This window comes from Myripristis murdjan, chromosome 10 (genome assembly GCF_902150065.1).
Source record: "Myripristis murdjan chromosome 10, fMyrMur1.1, whole genome shotgun sequence".
In the NCBI taxonomy this organism is placed as follows: domain Eukaryota; kingdom Metazoa; phylum Chordata; class Actinopteri; order Holocentriformes; family Holocentridae; genus Myripristis; species Myripristis murdjan.
Genome location: NC_043989.1, coordinates 21849650 through 21872737, shown reverse-complemented (window position 1 = coordinate 21872737; position 23088 = coordinate 21849650). Strand labels below are relative to the sequence as shown.

Sequence of the window (23088 nt, the reverse complement as noted above, 5' to 3'; positions counted from 1 at the left end):
GACTACCTCTTGAAGCTCATGGAGAGAATGCCAAGAGTGTGAAAAGCAGTAATCAGAGCAAAGGGTGGCTATTTTGAAGAAACTAGAATATAAAACATGTTTTCAGTTATTTCACCTTTTTTTGTTAAGTACATAACTCCACGTGTGTTCATTCATAGTTTTGATTCCATCAGTGAGAATCTACAATGTAAATAGTCATGAAAATAAAGAAAATGCATTGAATGAGAAGGTGTGTCCAAACTTTTGGCCTGTACTGTGTGTGTGTGTATATATATATATATATATATATATATATATATGTGTGTGTGTGTATATTTATTTATTTATTCTCACACACACACACACACACACACACACACACACACACACACACACACACACACACACACACACACACACAGGCTTCAGGCTTCAGGCTTACAGTGCATATGCATTGCATGAAGCTCTGTTATACATTATTTCTGTATTATTGGGACTCTGCTGGATTACTGACATGGGAAGGTAACTTTGGCCTTGAATGAAGAAGAATCATGTCTGGAAAAACAAACAAAAAGACAATGATAAATGGTTGCCCCTGTCTCACCTTGACATTTCCACTGATTAAGGCCTTCCCATGACCACACACATACCTGTGACTGTGTGTGTGGTGTGTTGTGTGGGGGAGCATGCATATGTGCATTTCAAATTCTGAATGCATTCATCATTACCAGAAAAGCTAACATTCCAGCTGTGTAACTCAAAAAAGCCTGTGAGTAATTATTCTTAAAATGAAGAAACAGCAGGACCAGCGCCAACAGAGGGCAGTCACCCCCACAGTATCATCACAATAGAATGTATAACTAGTCCTACATTAAAGTACTTGCTGTGAAACTATCTTTGGATTTTCTTGCATTCCAACTTAATGCAGAGGCAGGCTGCCTGTAGCCAAGTGGGTTATGTGTGGAAAATGGCATCATCGGTCCTGTGCCTGGTGAATGTAGTGACACATTCATTGTGGTTACATGCTGCTGCTTCTGTCATCCACTGAAACGCATGCATGCTGCTGTGGTTCATCTCCATCCATAATGCAGGGCACTGGATTCAGCAGGTATAAAACATAGATTAGAAGAAGACAAAGCCAACACCGGCATATGGAGAGATGCAGAGCAAGCCAATCCCTGAGGGAAAACATCTGATCACACATTAGAACCACCTTACACTGGGGTGACAATGTCTGGCAAGACACACACACACACACACACACACACACACACACACACATATAGATACATCCATGTTTTCACACACATACACAGACATGCTGGTCCCAAACATGTTATACATGTATTATGCACATTTACCCACACCCATAAATGTTTATGCTTTTAAATAATGTATACATACACGCGCAGACACACACACACACTCATACCATGTTCCAAGTGTATTTGTGGTGGTATCAGTCTACACAGCTGTGCTGCTGTTTTTGTTCTGCAGAGTGATTGCTTTGGATTTGTCCTTGGACACATCCAGCACTCTAAACAGCTCTGTGATTGCATTACTGAACTTATCAAAAGAAACTCTCATCGGCTAAGCCAAGACATTAGCTGGACTCCTATATGTTGAAGTAACAGATGATATTACTGGCTGTCTGTCATTAACAGAATGTTTCCACTGCCACTGTCTTACTAGCTCAGACAGTGTGAACAGTGCAGATCAGTTTGTATATTGGACAAGGCCTCTTCCCTATTTTAGAGACTTTCCAGGCTTCCACATGTCAGAATTTGTAGCTGTGTGCAGTGAAATATACAAGTAATCATGGCTCTCAGCACAAAGGTCAAACATACATAAAACCAGCTCATTAAACTTATTAACAGCTTAGCAGAGGATTGGTTTTTAACAGGAAAACTGACAGAATTTGCAGTGACAAAGGGACATATCGAAGGTTGAACTGTTGACATGACCATGAAAAATGCTTGGTTTGACAAATTTTGTTAGATTGTATTCCTTTAGTATTTATTCATCAGTCACTTGAAAAGCCTCAGGTATGTGAGGCTATGTGAGTGCAGAGAGGACAGCTAGAGAGATGTACGACTTACCTAGCATTCAGAGTTTGTGCGTTACACACAAGCACACACTTGGAGTTGTCTAAAGACATTAATTTATTCTTCATCCTCTTCATATGCGCATGCACACACACTCAGAACCTGAGTTTACAATATAGCAGTCAGCAGTTTCATGGGGGTCAGAGATGATGAGAGAGGGAGAGAGAATACAAAGAAACAACAAGCAGAATGCAGAAAAGCGAGCAGACAAGCAGAAAGAACAGAAAGAGGTGGTGCAACAGAAAACATAAAGAAAGATAGAGAAAGTGAGGGAAAGAAGAGAGGGAGCAAGTAAAGGGAGAGACGAGAGAGACAGAATGATACATGCTGTGCCTAGACTTTACTTACTGGATGGTAATATCAGGAGAGGGCTGAGCATACTTATTGAGAGGGAGGAATATTTGCCGTGTGTGTGTGTGTGTGTGTGTGTGTGTGTGTGTGCCCCCGTGTGTGTGTGTGTGCGTGTGTGCGTGCGTGCACGCTCTGCTTGGTTGGTTGTAGAGGAGGAAGGGGAGGAGCGTCCGAAGAACAGCTTAGACAAGACAAAACCTGGGAGTCACCTTCACAACACACACACACACACACAGATGTGCACACACACTGAGGTGTTTCAGTGAACGGCAGCCTCTGAGAGACTGTCAGAATTTGTAAAAGCAACAGTGATGGTAATAAAAGATGACAACATGTGGCTGTCATCATGAGATTCAGGCTCTCTCTCAAACCCTCAGCAGCTAGCCATTGGCGCACGTACACTTTCAAACATATGCACACAGTAGGCAACTCAACACTTGTATTAGTAATTGTATTATTATCGAATTGGGACTTAAGGGAGTGAAGAGAAGAGAGCTGTCTCTGCCAGCACATTTCAGACAGAAGGAGGAAGGGAGAAACACAGGAGGAAAGATCTTAAGATGGAAGGAAGAATCAGCTCAGAAGACAGTGAAAGATTTTTTTTTCACTTCAAGGATCAAAGCTGGGCTGCTTGATTGGCAACAAGAGGCTGTCATCATGGCGATACAGAGACTCTGACAGGAGACAGAGGAGAGGAGGGGACTGCAAACGTTATATGATAAACACATACAAACTCTCAATTCTGGCTTATCTCCCATCTGATATTGACATAAACACTTTTATACCTCCAAATACATGGTCTGTGTAAAAAGCAGGGTTGAGTGCAGTAGCAGCTGCTCTGGGTGAGGGCCTGCCACCTATTTTTAGAGCGTGAGCCATGGCAGACTGACCCAGCTCACTCTGCCGGCAATGGCACTGTGGGACGCCTCTGGAAGACTGTCCCAGGACTGTAAAATACTAACTTTGATACACACAGTTTTTGCTACTATATAATATATGTATAATGCTTTTCATGACCTCTAGTAAAACAGTCTAACCTTCACTTTCAAGTCACTCAGCCCATTTGCACCAGTGCTGGTTTAAAATAATGAGCCTTGTGTTTAATGCAGAGGCCACATTAGATTTTTGATTTTGGTGTAAATAGTCTATGGAGTCCAATGTTCATCTGATTTGAGTGGCTATTGAACTGTCAGAATGTTATTATATTGCAAATGGCACATTACAGCCCAAATACTTAACTGTCCATAAACACATTTGCCCACTGGGCCTACGACTACGCACAGAAGCAAGTTATTAAGCTCAGAAATTGCAACAGTCAAGGCCCATCTACTCAAATTATGTCGACCAAAAACACTTTAGGAGAGCATCCTCAAACTCTGTTCTAATGAATTATATTTCTTGCATGTTAAGGCTTGGGTAGTAGATATTTGGATTACTTATCACCTAGAAATGCTTCCTTCATCTGGCCATCTACAATGTTTTGTTTAAACAGCTATTCTGGTCTTTAGAATTTCTTTGATGAATGTATCAACAGCACCATAGAGAAAGCTTCAATCTCACAGTCTTGATTTCACCACATATTAGTGCTCTGTGGCCCTGTAATGATGTTGTGATTCCAGTGTCAGCTTTGGGTCTGCCTGATTGTAGACACTGCTACTAGATGTTATTATTCCTTTTTATTATTATTATTATTTTATTATTTTTATTTTTAAGAACTGTTAAACCTATTAACCTCCCAACTACCAGCTCTGCTGCTGATACTTAGGAATGCCTTTTCCAGTAGTGATCCAATGTGGACTATTACTGCCACAACAACTACCAGAAAGCCCGCTATTTACTCCTACTACTATGACTACTACTGTTTCTACAACCGTTGTTGCAGCCATTTACTTCTACTATTGCTAAAAGTGCTATGACCACCACCACTGTTCATCAGAGCTATCCATGCTTATCTTGGTCCTAACCTAAATACTTTGAAGCCAACAGGTCAGTCTGTAATGGTGATGGTGTTTTTGAACTGTAACACATTGGGCTCAAATCTCAATGTTTCTTTTTTTTTTATGTGTGTGTGTGTGTGTGTGTGTGTGTGTGTGTGTGTGTGTGTGTGTGTGTATATCCAATATGGACTATTATATATATATACACTATATTACCAAAAGTATTCGCTCACCCATTCAAATGATCAGAATCAGGTGTCCTAATCACTTGGCCTGGCCACAGGTGTATAAAATCAAGCACTCAGGCATGCAGACTGTGAAACAAGACATTTGTGAAAGAATGGGCCGCTCTCAGGAGCTCAGTGAATTCCAGCGTGGAACTGTCATAGGATGCCACCTGTGCAACAAATCCAGTCGTGAAATTTCCTCGCTCCTAAATATTCCACAGTCAACTGTCAGCTCTATTATAACAAAATGGAAGCATTTGGGAACAACAGCAACTCAGCCACGAAGTGGTAGGCCACGTAAAGTGACGGAGAGGGGTCAGCGGATGCTGAAGCGCATAGTGCAAAGAGGTCGCCGACTTTCTGCACAGTCAATTGCTACAGAGCTACAAACTTCATGTGACCTTCAGATTAGCCCAAGTACAGTACGCAGAGAGCTTCATGGAATGGGTTTCCATGGCCGAGCAGCTGCAGCCAAGCCACACATCACCAAGTGCAATGCAAAGCGTCGGATGCAATGGTGTAAAGCACGCCGCCACTGGCCTCTAGAGCAGTGGAGACGCGTTCTCTGGAGTGATGAATCACGCTTTTCCATCTGGCAATCTGATGGACGAGTCTGGGTTTGGAGGTTGCCAGGAGAACGGTACATTTCAGACTGCATTGTGCCGAGTGTGAAATTTGGTGGAGGAGGAATTATGGTGTGGGGTTGTTTTTCAGGAGCTGGGCTTGGCCCCTTAGCTCCAGTGAAAGGAACTTTGAATGCTTCAGGATACCAAAACATTTTGGACAATTCCATGCTCCCAACCTTGTGGGAACAGTTTGGAGCGGGCCCCTTCCTCTTCCAACATGACTGTGCACCAGTGCACAAAGCAAGGTCCATAAAGACATGGATGACAGAGTCTGGTGTGGATGAACTTGACTGGCCTGCACAGAGTCCTGACCTGAACCCGATAGAACACCTTTGGGATGAATTAGAGCGGAGACTGAGAGCCAGGCCTTCTCGACCAACATCAGTGTGTGACCTCACCAATGCGCTTTTGGAAGAATGGTCAGCGAATACTTTTGGTAATATAGTGTATATATATATATATATATACACAGTACAGGCCAAAAGTTTGGACACACCTTCTCATTCAATGCGTTTTCTTTATTTTCATGACTATTTACGTTGTAGATTCTCACTGAAGGCATCAAAACTATGAGTGAACACATGTGGAGTTATGTACTTAACAAAAAAAGGTGAAATAACTGAAAACATGTGTTATATTCTAGTTTCTTCAAAATAGCCACCCTTTGCTCTGATTACTGCTTTGCACACTCTTGGCATTCTCTCCATGAGCTTCAAGAGGTAGTCACCTGAAATGGTTTTCACTTCACAGGTGTGCCTTATCAGGGTTAATTAGTGGAATTTCTTGCTTTATCAATGGGGTTGGGACCATCAGTTGTTTTGATTCCTTCAGTGAGAATCTGCAATGTAAATAGTTATGAAAATAAAGAAAACGCATTGAATGAGAAGGTGTGTCCAAACTTACTGTATATCTATATATATCTATATATATATATAGATATATATAGATATACAGTACAGGCCATTTCAGGTGACTACCTCTTGATGGTTCATCGAGAGAATGCCAAGATGTGCAAAGCAGTAATCAGAGCAAAGGGTGGCTATTTTGAAGAAACTAGAATATAACACATGTTTTCAGTTATTTCACCTTTTTTTGTTAAGTACATAATTATTATCATAGTTTTGATTCCTTCAGTTAGAATCTACAATGTAAATAGTCATGAAAATAAAGAAAACGCATTGAATGAGAAGGCGTGTCCAAACTTTTGGCCTGTACTGTAGAGAGAGAGAGAGAGAGAGAGAGAGAGAGAGAGAGAGAGAGAGAGAGAGAGAGAGAGAGAGAGAGAGAGAGAGAGAGAGAGAGAGAGAGAGAGAGAGAGAGAGATAAAACCAATAAACAAAAGCAAAGCAAAAATGAGAGAAAAAAAAAAGTTGAAAACAGATTTACATTTAGAGAGTCAGCCATGTCACAAACTTTAGGGCTTTAAATCCACCCACAGTGACAAGGTCCTTAAGTTGCAGTTTATTTTGGAGCATGTTCCGGTTAGAAAGAGCGCAGAGCCTAAAACCTCTCCTACTCACCTTGGTTGGTACTTCAGAGTAAAAGAAAGCTTTGCAAATGCAGCCTATAGCTGAGGTTACTTTACTGTGAAATGAAAGAGAGCAAATAGGATGGGAGCAGACCTAAGTGAGCCATATAAATAAAGATGTACCAGTGGCACAGTCCTGTTGTAGACAATGCAGGCCAACCAGCATTAGCATAAAGGGAGCAACGATACGTAACGGCATTACAATTTAAAATAAACCTCAGTGCCCTGTGATAGGCCATGTCTAAAGACCCTTAGCAACGTGCTGAAGTATGCATGTATAAAACATCGCCTTTGCTAGGTAACTCTGTCAGTATGATGACCAAACAGTTGGAGGCAAATAACAGAACAGCTTGAACAGTGAGATTACTTTAGAAGATTGTTCCTTTTACTGTACTGCAGCTTTTAAAACCAGGAAAAGGCAACACTTATGTCACATCACCATATTATGAGATCCAAAGTGCCAGACGGCCATGAGTGGCATGATTTAGCAAAATGATACATCAGATAATGAAATCTCCCCTCCGCAACATCTCACTGTAAATGAGATTTAGTTTTCAAGGGAAGCCATTTAGACCTTTACAATTAAAATATGAATACAGAATAGCACAGAACACACTGACATGGTGTGTGTGCACTCCTACATACAGTGTTAAGTAGAAGTCAAGGACCTCCCTTTCCAGTCCAAATAGCCATGAAGTACAAGTAATTTGTTACTCAGTGTCAGAGCAAACAGATATTTAACGCAAAAATACACAAAAATCTTCACAAGTAAATACAAAATAATTTATCAGTATTTAGTGCGTCTACAGTTTGCCTTTAATCCAGCTTTCATTCTTGTTTGGTTTTGAGTTAAAGAAAAAAAAATGCATATTTCTCCATGTTTCTTGAAGAATGTAGAGCTTCTTAACATTATCTACCAGTACTTATTGTCTACCAGTGAAATAAATGTGGTCCCAATCAAACATTTTCTAGAAAGTACTGCATGATGTATTAATATTTGTTGATATTTATCAGCATTCATAAAACCTTCAATAAAAAAAATCACCATCTCCAAATGGTGCTTAACATCCATAAACTTGGATTGATCCTCCACTATGCCTCACTGATAGCTGCAGACATGGTCCAAGAGTCTTCCATTGCCTTGGTGGTGTACATACTGCCTGTCTGGTACTTCCAAAAATTTCAAATTTAGACTTAACAGCCCATAAAACTTTACTCCACATGTCAGCTGTCCGCTTTTGGTGTTCTAGTGGAAAATGTCTTCTCTTTTGTCTATCTACTTTTCTCAGCAGGGGCTTTTGACAGCTACATATCTTCTCAGACCCATTGTGTCGACTGTGTTCTCACGGTGTAAGGATCGACAGAATCACCTGGACTTTTTTTCTGATCTGAGGCAAAAGTGGAGCTTAATTTTTTTTCCTCTGTCTCTCAAAGATGAAAGCTTTAAGTGCTGTCCGTCTGAGAGTTATAGTGTGGATGGTCTACCAGTTGTTGCATGCAGTTGTTTGGACTCCCAATTTCTCCATTTCTTACAATAATTTTTGACCTCTTTTGGAAACTTTTTTTCCCCACTCATTTTTCTTTGTCTTCCACCTACCTAATTCAAGTGAATTATCATGCCTAATATAATCAGACACATCTCAAATATTTCAGTGTGTTTGAGTAATTACTGTAGTTACTGTCACTTTTGAAATGTACACTACTCACAAAAGTTAGGGATATTCGGCTTTCGGGTGAAATTTCAGGATGAACCTAAAATGCATTATAACTTTTACAGATGAACTTAACGTGACCTTCTGTAAACTTTTGAATGCACATGTCCAACTGTTCAGTGTTTCAGTACTTTTTGCACAAGTTGCTGTTCTCTAACAAGGAGTTAAATGGCAAAATTCACATCAGGTGTTTGATGCTCCAGCTCATCGAGGTCGTATCATTAGGGAATGGCTGCTGGAGACTGGGGTACCTCAAATGGAGTGGCCTGCACTTTCTCAGACCTGCATCCCATAGAAAACCTGAAAAGCTGATCCCACAGCTGAGTCGCCGTGTAGAGGCTGGAACTCTGTACCCCAGAACCTCAATGTCCTTAGGGCCGCCCTTCAAGAAGAGTGGGATGCCATGCCTCAGCAGACAATAACTCGACTTGTGAACAGCATGAGACGTCGTTGTCAAGCTGTAATTGATGCTGAAGGGCACATGACAAGTTATTGACACTGACATTTTTTGTTGTGGTATATCCACCACTGTTGTTGGCTTTTGTTTCAAGAAATTGTTTGAGATGAGGAAATCACCAGTGTATGCTTCTACTTAAATGCCCTACTTTCATGATATAATATCACTGTAGCGTGAACTTTTTACATTTTCCATAAATTTCAGCCAAAAGCCAAATATCCCTTTTTGTGAGTAGTGTATGTGTGCTAACATAATGTCAGTTGCACTTTTGGGAACAACTTGTGATAGGTTTTAAAGGATGGAAGAGTTACAGTAGGAGTAGGGTACACAAGTGTAAAGTGGAAAAACGGATATATATGATATTGTACTTAAGTATTGGAGGCCTTTGTGTGATCTTCTGTAATGCTTCACACATTAAACAATCTGCTGTTTGACTGGAATGTGAGTGAATAAAAGGGTTGTCTCTGACTTTTGCATAGTATGGAATGGATGTTCCTCTCTCAATGGGTGGAATCAGTGAGGGTTCTTCCCTGCAATTTCAGTGATAATATGCATGTACACACACTCACACAACAGCACATAATGGAGGATGGTGCAAGTGTCTCATCAACAGGGATACAGCACAGAACATAGCAGAGATAAGAGAACACACACACACACACACACAAAGAGAGAGAGAGAAAGGAACACAGAGAGAAAGAGAGAGAGAGGAAGAAAACTCTACAGTTTGTATGCAGGCATGGCTTGTACTGTAACATCACAGCTCTAGTAATGAATGTGCAAAGGCAGCACAAGTACTGCTGGCATCACCCCACTGACTTCTGAATCCCCCAGTGAGTTTACTATCTTAGAGAAGAGCTGAAGACTTCTAATGCTGCCCATTTGCTAATGCTGTTATTAGGCAATGTTGGTCAAACGGAACATATAAAACATAATTACTCTTAATAAGTTGTGTTATGATTAATTAGTATAATATAGCACTACTCCTATCTCAATTATGTTTGTTTATGTCACTGCATATTCTGTCAAATCTGTGATATGTAACAAAAATGTATAATACATGTATACCACAAAATCCCACGTAATGAGTCAAGGTGCGCAGCATACCAAGTAAGGTGGCATAGTAATCAGCAAACCTTGATATGATCAATCCACCCCTGCATTTACATAGGAGACGTCATCACTTACAAATTATGTCAAGGTTGCCTTGCTCCTTCATAAGTATGTGCTGCAAAATGTTAAGGCATTGTAGGACATCTTAAGACATGTTTTTATTTTTTGTATTTATGTATTTATTTATTTATTCATTTATTGGCAGGCCCATCTTTAAATTGGGTACATGTATGATCTGCCAAGCAGCAGGTATTTCAGTACAAACTGAACTTCTCTGACTGATTTTACTCTTATGCATGTAATCATGTTCCTCCAAACTGGCCTAGTTCTTAAAAGGAGTGCAGTAAGCAGTGCCAATCAGTTGTACATGTTTTAAGTTATATCAGCCATGGCTATGTGGATAATGATAGGTTCCTTATAACACATCTATTGTTGTAGAGGCTGCCGCTAACACTTTTAATGTTATCATGTGACCAAGGACATTAAACTGGACACTTTGACAGCTGAGATTAATGACCACATGCTCTTGTCATAATAACTGATTAACTGTATATTGACTAAATCACCATTGTCTAACTGGCCTGTAAGCAACTTATGCAGAAAGCAGGGTAAATAAATTAAGGAGCTATAAACATTTACCAGTCACAGACCTTCAATCCAGTCCTCATAGAAAAGACTGTTGCTGACTCACTGAGTGAAAGGGCCCAGTGTGTGAAGCCCAGAGCCCCACTCTAATCAGCTGAGTTCCCACTTACTAGATTATCGCGCGCACGCGCACGCACGCACACGCACGCACACATACGAGACCCAAGGTAAAAGCGTAGAGCCCATCTGAAACTCACATCTCTGAATCTGTTCCAGGATCTTTCCTTGTCGTACTGAGCCACGCTGCTCAGCCATTTGTCGTTGTTGTTAGCGGACACCGCCGTTTCCCTGCTCAGCAAGAGAGCCACGACAGGTAGCAGGAAGAAGAGCATCCTCTGGAAGTAAAGACACACGGGGGCAGAGGGGGCGTGAGAGAAGGACAGACCTTCTGACATCCAGTACAGACCGAGAGAAAGTGATAAAATAGAGAAGAGGGGAGGATTTTCCACTGGTTATAGAACAGATGCCACTTGTGACATAACTCACACTGTATCACAACTGTAACATCAGTAACAATAACATCAATAACATCATCGTCATAAAGGAATATTGAGGATTCGATTGGATCAAAGTGCCTCTGCTCCGCGTTTTTCTGAGCGAGTTGTAATCGTCAACACAAATTCACTTGCCTGCTTCTCGTATGCTTTCATTACGGAAATAACAGTGCAAGTCGAAACACAGTTCTCGTTTATCCAGTGGTGTCCTCCCGCTGGCGGAGTTCACTAATACACCTTGTCACTGTTTCACCTACCTGGGATAGTTGGCGTCCAGTTCAGGGCTGAGTTTCTAAGTCCACGGCCCCGGACCTGTGATAGCTCCAGACTTCTGTGTGAGGCTGAAAGCTACCGAGAGCAGTGGACGGACCGATCGCTGCCTTCCCCTCGTCACGAGACTCCGCCTCTCTCTCTCGCACACTCTCGTTCGCTCGCTTGCTCTCATGTGCAGTTAGTGTGTCATTGATTTACCACACTGGAAATGGTGCATTCACACGGGAATAAGCGGCTTTGCTTGCGTGGAGATTTCCAGGTGACAATGCGCTATGAAAAGAAAGGAGGGCCATTGAAGATTATAAAGTAGCATATTAACTAACTACTGGCTGCTTATGATGCTGGATGTTGCATTAGTCACAGGGGAGCGAGAGTGGAGCGCGTTGGTCACCGGGACGCGCAGACCTTTGGTAATGTTTTGGTACTACAGGAATTTGCTGGATCTTAGTCGAAAAAAACATTTAATCTACTAGGAATTACCTTAAGGATATATATATAAAGGATGGAATCTGTGACATGTCATTAAATTTAGTCCGAGGTCTAATGTGCATGTGTTTGGCTTGAAGACGCTGGGGACTCTCTCTGCAGGCGGACGGTCGCTGTCCATGGTGCTGAAACATTCTCACTCCAGCAATTTAGCTGGACACTTTAGTATAGCAACGTAACAGTAGAATAATTATAGAATACCGTACTTGGATCATAAAAAACATGCAACCAACAATAATTAGCAATCTATTATGGGGGAAAGGAAAAAAAAAAAAAAAAAAAAAAAAAACATATGCCAAGGGGTTGGGAAGCTGTTAAGGAACTGGACATGCTTATTTGATCTCTGAAAAACCACAGCAACTGCAGGGTTTGTTTTATTGTACTACATTCAGTCCAACATTTATTATTAGGAATCCCCAGGAACATGTGAGGGGTTTCTATTTTTTTTTTTTTTTTATAAGATAGAGAATATTAGGTGCCAGATTCTCCTTCCCAGAGGTGTTGTATTCACCTTCCAAGGTTGCCCTTCGTCTTTTATCAGTTTTGAGCAAATTTCCCTCGAGTCTCTTGTAGATAACATTTCTTACATGAAACACTCATCCAGTCTCTCTTTGGGCATTAACCCATTGCAACCACTGAAGATGTTCCTTGTGGCCATCAGCCCAACTATTTTAGCTCACTGACCACTGGTAGTGATGTTTTTTCAACAGAATATCAGAAATATATCATTCCTTAAGGCTAAGTCTTAGGCACTTTTGTATTCTCCATCTATAAGCTTCTGCTTGGAGTCATCAATCACACATATGATATTAATTTTCTGTTATATAAATGACATTGAGATATGAGTACCCTTACAACCAGGAGATCCCAGCACCCACAGTGACCTTGAGGATTGCCTTTCAGATATTATGTGCTGGATGAAATTTTTTCCAGCTCAACAAGATTAAATCTGAGGTTGTTATATCTGACTATGGCTGAACAACATGGTTACAAAATATCATATTGCAATTAAGTGATGTATTAAAGGACTTGGAAATACTGTTAAATTCACACCCTTGTAATGATCACGTTAAGTGGGTGGCTCAGTCTTGTGCTCCATCAGTTAAAAATATTTCCAAGATAACTTTTTTTTAATCCTTTGCTGACCTAAAAAAAAAAGTCATCAATGCCTTTATCTCTTACACTTTGACTACTATAATTCCCAACTTTCTTTTGTTTGAATTCCCACTCCTATTTTCAAGAAAAGGGTAGAATTTGGTAAGAAGATAAGACAGGGATTGCACTGTCTTGACTTGAGAGAGGGAGAGACTTCCATGTGTGTCGAGGTGGGTGGAGTGATCACCAGGCCACAGAGGGAGTTGTGGCTGAGCACAGAGCATAGACCCATGGTAGCCTGCAGGTTTCCGTTCCATACAAGCAGCCACAGGGTGCCAGTGGAGGAATGTTGAGGGCGGTGTGATGAGAGAATACAGGAGGGTGAAGGCAAGACCGCTGCAGTTTTCTGAATGCTTCAGAAGCCCAGCCAGGGGAATTTTCAGGAATCCAGATGGGAGAAAGCGTGGAATAGAAGCTAAGCATAAATGTATGATGAGAGGTAAAAGGCCACCAAAAGAATTGGTCTGGCCAATGCTTGTGTGAAATGTAATGGACCAAGCAGACAGATATCAGGCCAAAATATCACCTTATATATTAGTGTCAAACTAAATCTGGCCCAGAACAAGAGCCAGTATGTGTACCTCCTGCCAACACAACCTAAAGTATCCCTCACTGTGACCTGTGTCAGAAAGCCAGATTAATGTGAACAGTGCTTAATGTCAAATGCTTCCCATTTGATAGCTCACTGCAGGTCTTCCTTAAAGGCAGACACTTTAAACAAAGGATTGTGGAAAATGCTTTTCAGTTTTCCTGAGATGTATCTGTGTATTTATGCAAGATAGAGTCATTTAAATGAGCAGAGATCATCTCTTTCCAATCTGTCACAGTTCATCTCTTCCACTCACACCCACTTTCGTGCTTGGCTGCAGCTAAACCAGTCAGCCACCTACCAGTTTCCCAGAGGCACAAAGGCATGCTCATACACAGCTCACTGTGACAGATGAGGCAAACTACATCAGGGTCACTTGCATGAAGCATGTGAATGAGTGTGCACGGTGGATGGATGGCTGGACCACTTGTTTTCAACACATCACCACAATTCACTCAGATGTACACAAACAGCGAGTCTCCAGAGTATGCCGTTCTCATCAACACTTTGCCGGTAACAGCAGCCCAAGGCATCACTGCAATCACACCCAATTACCGCGAGTAGTCCCATTCAAAGTAAATTGAATGAGAAACAGTACAGACATGGTTGCAGCGGCTTCACTGCTGGTGACGGCTGATAAATTTAATTGCAACTTTTAGATGTGCAGTCAGGTGAAACAGAACCGAATTAGAATGAGTTTAGTATTACCTCCATGCCGAAATCCTATTTGTTTTGCTCTTCATTTGTCTGTGTATTCTGGGTGTTTATTTGGGATGGTGCAGAGCCAAGTCCACTCTATCAGTCACGTCCTGCATAATTTGACTGCTGCTTGACTTACCCTGTTGAAACTGACACCTTATTACTGAGGCAAAGCTAAAAAAAAATGATTTACTCAATGTCAGTTTAGCAAGTCAGACTTTTTGAGGCAATATGTTATCATTTTTCACTTAATATATGCTGCAATATGTACTAAGGTTAGATGGATTGCACTTACATATTATACTGTGCAGAGTTAGCATGGATAGTAGGCCTGGTACATAGCACAAACATAGTATCATGGCCATCTGAAATTTGTTGTCACAATATCTTTGCTACATTCTAGCATGCAGTGGGAGGAAAAGAACAAAAAAGAAAATTCTGCAAAATATATCTTAAAGTAATTAATTGCTGACATGGTGCTGGTGATTCAAGTTTATTTTTTATTCTAGTGCTTTCATCGTTTTCTTTTCTCAATGTCTAGTAAAGCAGATTGAAAAAAAAAAAACATTTTATAAGAGGTACTAAAGGATGTTAACATTCCACAACGCAGAAACAACTATGTTTTTATTTATTTTTTCTTTGTTTGGTTTTTGTTTTTTATTAAATACAATGTTGTTTTGTTATACAGTGTTATACAACCCATAGAGGAGCATGTCTTTCGGCTGAACTGGAGTTAAAAGGTTATTTAGATGACAGGTGACATCACTAGCGTGATACTGTAAAGCAATAGAAAAAAGAAGAGTTAAACAGGAGGCCAAAAATTGATTAAATTTTTGAGCAAAGGACTCTTAAATCAAAGTTTAACTTATGGAAGTAGACAATCACTGAAGTTCAGAGGGCACAGACACCCACCTCTTTCACAAACAACCTCATTAAGATTTAATTTTCCTTTCTGGCAGTCAGGCGCCGCTACTTTTATGTGTCTTCTTTATCAAGGCCAAGAGATAAGAGCATTTTCTGCTGTTTCCCTTTATGTGTATCTCCTGGGGTGGGGTGGGGGGTAATGGGGTGAACCATATCATGTACTGTCCCATGCAAATAATATCAGCAAGCAAAAGAAAGTATTGATAATTCATCCTTTCAGAACATGAATATGGGGAAACTTTCAAGGCAGGAAAATAGATGTATCTGATATTTTTCTATTAACACCTGCACATCCTTAATTCTTTGGTCTAGTCTGTGTCGTTCAGAGAGCCAAGCTGTGATTGTAACTTTTCCAAGGTTTCAGTACTGTTTTTAAAGAGAGGCCCTGCCTGCTCCAGCAGACCAGATAACACAGACAGAGAGAGGACAGTCACACAGCCCTCCACCTGGATCAAAGAGCAAACTGAAAGACAAGTCAGCAAGACAAATGGGAGCCACTAAAGCAAAGACACTCCTGCCAAACCTTGTAAGACTGGACTCAATGGAGGGAAGATTTTTGTGTTAGAATAGATCTCTGTTTACCCTATTTCATGTCCAAATGGCTGCTGTGAAAAATGTCTATAAGGTTTGAATTAGTCCTCTTCAGTGCAAACAATGTAAAAGCCTAGAAAGAGAAGGGAAATGAAGAGAGATGGCAGAAGAAAATGAGAAGAGAATAGGTGTGGTATTTTTTGGGGGTACTGATAAGCAAGATTGACGCTGTCAAGTATGTAATCTTTGAGAACTTGAAAGGGAGTTAAACTTTCTTTTGTATTGTCTGTTTTTTATGTTTGTTTGTTAGTTTATGATATAAGCAAAGTTTTTCTTGAGCTGAAGGTGACATTCCTTCATCCATGCTGAGATAAGGTATGCCAATATTGGTATCATGACGGTGGGGTTGTCTGGCTGGAGACAACCCCACAGACCCCAAGAGGAGTTGGGTATCCTCAGCATAAGACTAGTATGAAAAGCCATGTGAATGGATGACTGCACCAAAAGAGAAGGGGACCAAGCACTGATCCTTGAGGTACCTCTGTGGCAAGCAGAAGGATTTAGACACTTCCCCTCTCCGTGCCACTCTGATCTCCCTGAGCAGAAGGACTCAAACCAGCAGAAGGCAGATCCTGAGAAGCCAAGCTCTGCGAGTACAGAGAGGAGGATTTGGAGGTTAAGTGTGTCAAAGGCAGCGGATAGGTCAAGCAGAAGTAGAACAGAGGACTGACCGGCAGCTCTAGCTGATCGTAGTGTTTCCACTACAGACAGAAGTGCAGTCTCAGTAGAGATTCAGCAAAGACTACACTCCTGTCCACTTTTGAAGCCGGACTTGTGCACAGCACCCAACAACTCCCTGTTTGAAGCCTATGAAAATATATATCTGATTCTGTTTTGCCATTTTCCCCTTCTGTACTTGATACTTTCTGATCAGCCCTCATTATTACAAATTTTCACTTTTCTTTGCCATCCACTTGTCCACCCTCTCCATGATTAAGCCCTTGTACCGCCACAACAACTTGGCTTTCTGCCTTCCATTAATCTCTCCTTGGCTCTCTACCTTCTCTGCATCCTTCCTTTGCTTGCTCTCTCCCTCTCCCTCCATCAGCTTCTCCCTCTGCTACTGTAATCCTTTCCTCTCTGTTGTCTTCATCTTGTATCTTATCTTATATCTTCCCCTCTCTTTACCATCAGTCTCTGTATCTCTCATCAGGATTCCAAAAGCTGTAGCACCACTTGTATTTCCATCAGTTTATCCCTCAGTGATTTCAACATTCCCGCTTTTATTCACCCCCTTACACTCCCTCCCACTTTTACTCCTTTTATTTAGTCAGCTTTTTTTCTCCCTCACTTCCTCCCTCATTCTCATTGTTTGACAGTTTATCACCTTTTAAAGAGTCACAGGAGTTGAAGAGGTGCTTTGTGCACAGGTCATGCTTGGCACTCAGCTCTGATTGCTTCAGGAGGAGGTCAGAGTTCATGTCCAGCTTGACCTTGTTCAGAGAGTGAGATAGAGAGAGAGACGGGGATGGAGAGACTTTTATTTATTTATTATTTTTTACTTTTTTTTCACCTTTTTAAAACATCTCCAAAGCTAAGGGCCCACCTACTCATCAACCAGCCATACAAAAAAGAAGGACCCACCCGACATTCCAGCAACACACTGTTTCCTACATGCATGCACTAACCAGAAATAAACAATAAATGAAATAAAAAAGAACAATATAAAGAAACATAACACAACATAACACCTATACGTCCAACAATACTAGATATAGCCACTCACAGCAGAGGAACACCCCAATCAAAGGCAAATCAACTTAAATTTTCAAATTCAGCCCTTAAGTGTGCAGAGATGAAAGTGCTTACGCACCAACAGTGGATCCACTAGCTCCCTCCCTGGTAGGTTTCGCGTCTTGTGAGCCAAATGGCCAACTTGACCTGATCCTAGACAAAATTCAGCCAAAAACACCCCGCAGATCCTAGACAACAATGCAAAAATTGATGACAACCAGTCATAGCCAACACATAAATGATACACAGGAATACTACAGAATGGACATGCCACCCTGACATTTAGATCCAGTCAAAAACACCTTGGTAGCCAAGACCCTGTGTAACACTCTCCCATGCTGATGCCCTGACCTTTTAGGGAGACGGAGCTGTAGAAACCCTGCCATACTGTGCCCTCTCAGGTCACACTGCTACTTTCACTGCCTTATGCCCTGTAGAGTGCAAATGTTCCCGAATGTCACCGATGCAGCCTGAACGACTCTCACTTTTTTCCCCCTCCAAGCTCCCCAGGCTTGGAGTGGCGAAGGTCAGCAGCTTTCCGTCCACCTACTTCCAGCCCTCCAGAACTGCTGAGAGCTTCCAGGAGGGGAAACCTGGTTTCTTCTCTCTTGCTAACTCACCGAATGAGTGCAGCATGATTTTGACAATGAGGGCCCTATCTTGCGCCAGACTCCCTAAACCCGCTATCTGCGGATTTAGGATTTAGGAAGAGGCGTTCCCCCGTAAAATTGCTATCTTGTGCACCTCCCGCTATCCGCAAAACACCTCCGCTACCCGCTATATTATGTATAGGCGTGTTTTGGGCGTTACGCCAGTTAAACCAATCAGTGTGCCAGGTGCCATTGCCTTTAAGGGCAGGCTGCGCTATCCTAAATCCTAAATCCTAAACCCGCGATGGAGAGAGGGAGGTAGATTTTCTCAGGGCTTCTACTGAGGCTAAAGCAAGGTGGCTTTATATACATATTATATATTATATTATAGGCGAGTTAATTCGGGAGATGGAGCCACATGTGTCCAAGTGGACGTGTCACAAGGTTGTACTGATTGAGTAAAATCCCCGGGTCACACACCACACACAGGAGGCAGAGGGGGAACTATGTGTAAACTAATTTATTGACAAGGTAGATTGGGCAAATACAATATTAAAATAATAATAAAAATATAGCACAGCTGCTGGCTTATGATAAAACAATAAAACGTGCTGGGGTAAGTGTCCAATTAAAACAGTCTTTCCTCTAAACAGTCTATATGAGTAATATACTCAGTCCATTCCGGCGGCGTCCCGGTATCAGTCCGACCGTGTGTGTGGCGAGGCTCCGTCGGGGCGTGCATTGAAGCCGCCTGGGCGCGCTCTCGTAACAGCCCACACTTTAGGGAAAGCGGATAGCGGGTGGTCCTGACCACATTGCATGCATTGCATGTGTGCGCAAGATAGCAACTTTAGGGATAGCGCATGAAACACGCCCACGACGCACCTCCAGGCGCAAATGATGCAGTCGGCATAACGGATAGCGGGTAGCGGGTGGCGCAAGATACCGTTTAGGGATAGCGGAAGCTCCTAAATCCGCAATTTGCGGGTAGCGGGTAGTGGCAGCGGATAGCGGGTGGCACAAGATAGGGCCCTGTGTGTGGCACTTCTTCTGCCCTTAGCCCTTCCAGGAGTCTTAACAATACCAGTCTCCTCAGATAGCCATTGAGGTGTCTTCAACCCCATGTCATCTGGCAGGTGGCCCAACCTAAACAATTACTCTTCAGTTGGGTTATGGAAGACAGGCGAGAGGGCAGTTGTTGGAAGTTAGCGTCCTTCTGGCTCACCAGAAAAGACCCTCCCCTCCAGGCTGTGGAGCTCTGCCACTGCAAGCTACACACACACACACACATACACCCCCCCCCCCCCCCCCCCCCCCCCCCCCACACACACACACACACACACACACACCCCCACACACACACACACACCAGAGAGAGCAGAGGGCTGAAGATCACTCACCATGTCAGTGAAAAATGTTTGTGTGTGAGTGTGTGTTGTCTCCCCAAGTGATAGAATCTCTCCTCTGATCAGCAGCACTAGGCGATAAACAGAGAGTAGCAGTGTCGGGTGAAGAAAATGCAGAAGTCACCCTGGGGAAAGAGAAAGAGAAAAAGAGAGAGGAAGAGAGAGGGCTTGTGATTGATGGAAACACATTAAGGTTTCCACAGCTGGGGTACAACAGGTGAAACAAAACAACACAAAACATCAGCCAATGTCCTGCAGTGAGAGCACTCCTGGGTGTGAAAGTCAAATCGAAGTGACAGAACAGGAAATGTCAGGTTTATTTTGAAGTGGGCAGACAGCTGAACACAGTTTAGTAGTAACGTCAGACAGGCACTTAGAGGACTCCCTTACCACACATTAGCTGCCCATTGTTGGCTGCGTACAAGGGTGTGGTGTTTGGAGGACTGAAGGCTAGGTCATTTAGTTAGCTAACAGTAGCTAATTGGGACGGTCAACTAAGGATTCCGTCTGCGTCATTGGGAGTTACCAACAGGTGTAGCCTCATTAAATCAAACAGCTGCTACTCGTTAAATGTTAACTCGACAACAACGTATTTTGATGTTCAAAAAATGGATGTAATCTTTTAAACTTTATTTTGAATCACTACTAAACATTTACTTTGAATAATGAACATCTGAGATGAGATAAATATTTCATCCATTCATTTTGCATTTATTTTAAATTAAATTTGACAACATTCTAAACAACACATTTCTATGTTCCTCATGTTCCTTTTCACTTGCTGACAAAGTCCACAAGAGCCATTGTGCAAAATGATTTTTGGGACATGGAAGGACAAAAGTGATGCACTAGTTGTGTCCTCCAAATTCAGTTTAAAAAAGGCCGCATTCAGAGGACACTTTGGGCTGGGACAGCCTCGTCGAGAGACTATAATGTCTGCAACTTTTGAAGGAGGTAGAACCTGAACTGGGACACAGCCACAATCCCCCATGGTGAGTGAAGAGACAATACTGAATGCCATTAGAGAACATAAGCCGCTGATCAAAGACAAGGTCAACACACATTGGGCAAACTTCCTCAGACTGTTTCATAGTTGTTGATATTACCAATCCCAATTAGTCTCAGTGCTAAGCAATCACTCATTGCTTCAAACATTTGACATTGACAAGGTCTGAGTGCCAATTAAGGAGACTTTCCCTCTTCCTCCCTCTCTCCCTTTCTGATTGATGTGGTCTCTCTTTTTATTTCTTTTGTGAACACAACAGTAAGCTTGGAAGAACAAACATTGTTCTCTGTTTCATACCGAGCCAAACACTATGACTCTTGGCATACCTGATAAAGGATAATGTATTAATATTCCAGAAGGTGGCTGTTAGCATTCCACTGACTTGTTTCAGAATCAGCGTAGCCTCTTATGAGTGAGTTTAGGTTCAGCACATTCAGGCTTTCAAGCAGTCAAATTGATTTAGAAACAAACAAACAAAACAAAACAAAAAAAGCTTTGTTCTTGGGCACTCTTTTAAAGCAAGAGTACAGCAGTTCAAATAAAAAAAAAAAAAACATGAACAGTGGCAAGTATATGTATACAAGTAATTATTGACCCACACGTGCATCATTCTCTGAATCCATGAGGAAATCATGTTGAAACAAGCATTTCCTACTGGTGCAGATCTGGAGGGAGAGAGGCTAATTAATTACTGCAGGGTTGTCATGAGGTGACAACTACAGCGCCACTAACATTACTCTCAGTGGACCCCCTATCACTGCTAAAAGCCCGTAACTGTAACTGTCCTTTGTTGTTGATGAAAAATGCATGCATTTACAAACCATGTGTGAATGTACCTGGTTAGGATATGCAAAAAGACATTCTAATTACCTTGTCTAAGATGGCCAATAAACTAAACTCAGCTTTAACAGCCCCTTCCATAATGGATGTAATAGTAACAGTATGTAAGGGTGCTGAGTTTATCTAAAGTGATTTTTAATTGGGAGGTCTTTAACTCCCTACCAGCCTTATAGGATGTGCAGGATGTGCCTTAAATAGACATGAATAGAGAACAGCATGGAATTCCAAACACTGAGTGTACCTCTATGCAATAGTCAGTTTTACACACGTGTGTGTGTGTGTGTGTGTGTGTGTGTGTGTGTGTGTGTGTGTTTGTGTGAGCAGTGCACTGAAATGCTATAATGATAGCATATAATGTGCAACAACAGATGTCAAGCAATTTCAACTCAATATAGACATGCATTGCAGGGTAATGAAGTCTTGATCCTTCACAAAATTACATTGCATAGCCAGTCATTTTTTGGCAATATCAAACACATTGTACAATGCAAAAAATCTTTATTTTGATAAATAATTTAGTTGCATATTCAGTGTTTTTTTTCTTAAAACAAGTGAAAAAATCTTCTAGTGGCATGAGATAAACCCAGTTGTGTCCAAAACTTGTTTACAGAATTTTCTTGAATTAGTTGTCATTCTCCTGATGCCAGTGGGCTAATTTGCCTTGTTTCAGGCATTATTCTGGCAACAAGTTCTGGCATCAAGTGGGATTGGGTCATCCCACTGGCAAATTTTTATTCCTCCACACCGACGACAGCTGTGGCCAGAGGCATTATCGTTTCCGGTTGTCTGTCTGTATGTACTTACCATTCTTGTGAATGCAGTATTGCAGAAATTCCTAGAGCAAATTTCTTCAAATTTGGCACAAATGGCAACTTGGACTCAAGGATGAACTGATTAGATTTTGATGGTCAAAGGTCAAAGGTCACCTTCACTATGCCATCATCATTGCCTGCAAAAAAAAAAAAAAAAAAAAATGCTTTTATGGCTATTATTCGGTGCCATAGCTTAGCCTTTTCATTTCACTCCGTCTCCCTGGATGACACGGTGTATGTGCGTGTTCCTGTTGTAGTCCACCACCAGCACATTGTTTTTTCTGATACTGAGCTTCAGGTTATTGTTGTCACACCATTTAACAAAGTTCTCTCACAGTCCTCTGTGCTCCTCTGTAAAAAAAAATAGTCTCTAAGTGAAGACAGCATGTTTCTCACAGGAAATCATTCACTGGAATCACACATCAACAATGTGCTAACTTCCATTTCACCAAACATACACTTAATACTGATTATTAAATTCCCTTAAAGTCTTCAACAGAAATATCATATGACTCTAGACAGACATGGATGTAAACTGCAACTTGTCAGATTTGCAGACGCATATAACTGTGAGGTGATAATTCTAGTTGCACTTGTGTTAAGAAAAACAAGGTTTTAAGACTGACTCTGAGATGAAATACCTTGTTAAGATGGTGATCTATGGAGTGGAGACTGACTCCATGTTGTCTCTCTGTGCAGCTGAAGAAAATGATGTTGCCTATCATCTGTGTATACCACCATCTAGAGACAAGGTCGACGGGCAGACAGATCAAGGAGTTCCTTCAAACGTTTCTCTCATTTTTGCTGAT

The 23088-nt window shown here is 41.6% G+C and overlaps 2 protein-coding genes and 1 long non-coding RNA gene across 3 annotated transcripts in view; 1 reads left to right on the top strand and 2 right to left on the bottom strand.

The window, feature by feature from the left end:
- The window catches only part of LOC115366684 (testican-1-like), a 150313-nt gene extending 138799 nt beyond the window's left edge, over positions 1-11514 (bottom strand). Inside the window, exons 1-2 of the mRNA XM_030062250.1 lie at positions 11432-11514; positions 10878-11015 (exon numbers count right to left, since the gene is read on the bottom strand). Of these exons, the coding sequence (XP_029918110.1) occupies positions 10878-11012 (135 nt within the window). The 5' untranslated portion in view covers positions 11013-11015; positions 11432-11514. The remainder of the gene's footprint in view (positions 1-10877; positions 11016-11431) is intronic.
- Positions 1-23088, top strand: part of LOC115366687 (uncharacterized) — a 123160-nt gene that overhangs the window by 88580 nt on the left and 11492 nt on the right. The gene's annotated exons all lie outside the window — the stretch shown is intronic.
- On the bottom strand, positions 15022-20050 carry LOC115366686 (testican-1-like). The gene is made up of 5 exons (XM_030062252.1): positions 20012-20050; positions 19616-19746; positions 17219-17324; positions 16371-16478; positions 15022-15152 (listed from the first exon to the last, which is right to left on the bottom strand). Exons 2-5 carry the CDS (start codon positions 19616-19618, stop codon positions 15142-15144), a joined length of 228 nt encoding a protein of 75 aa, XP_029918112.1. The 5' UTR covers positions 19619-19746; positions 20012-20050; the 3' UTR covers positions 15022-15141.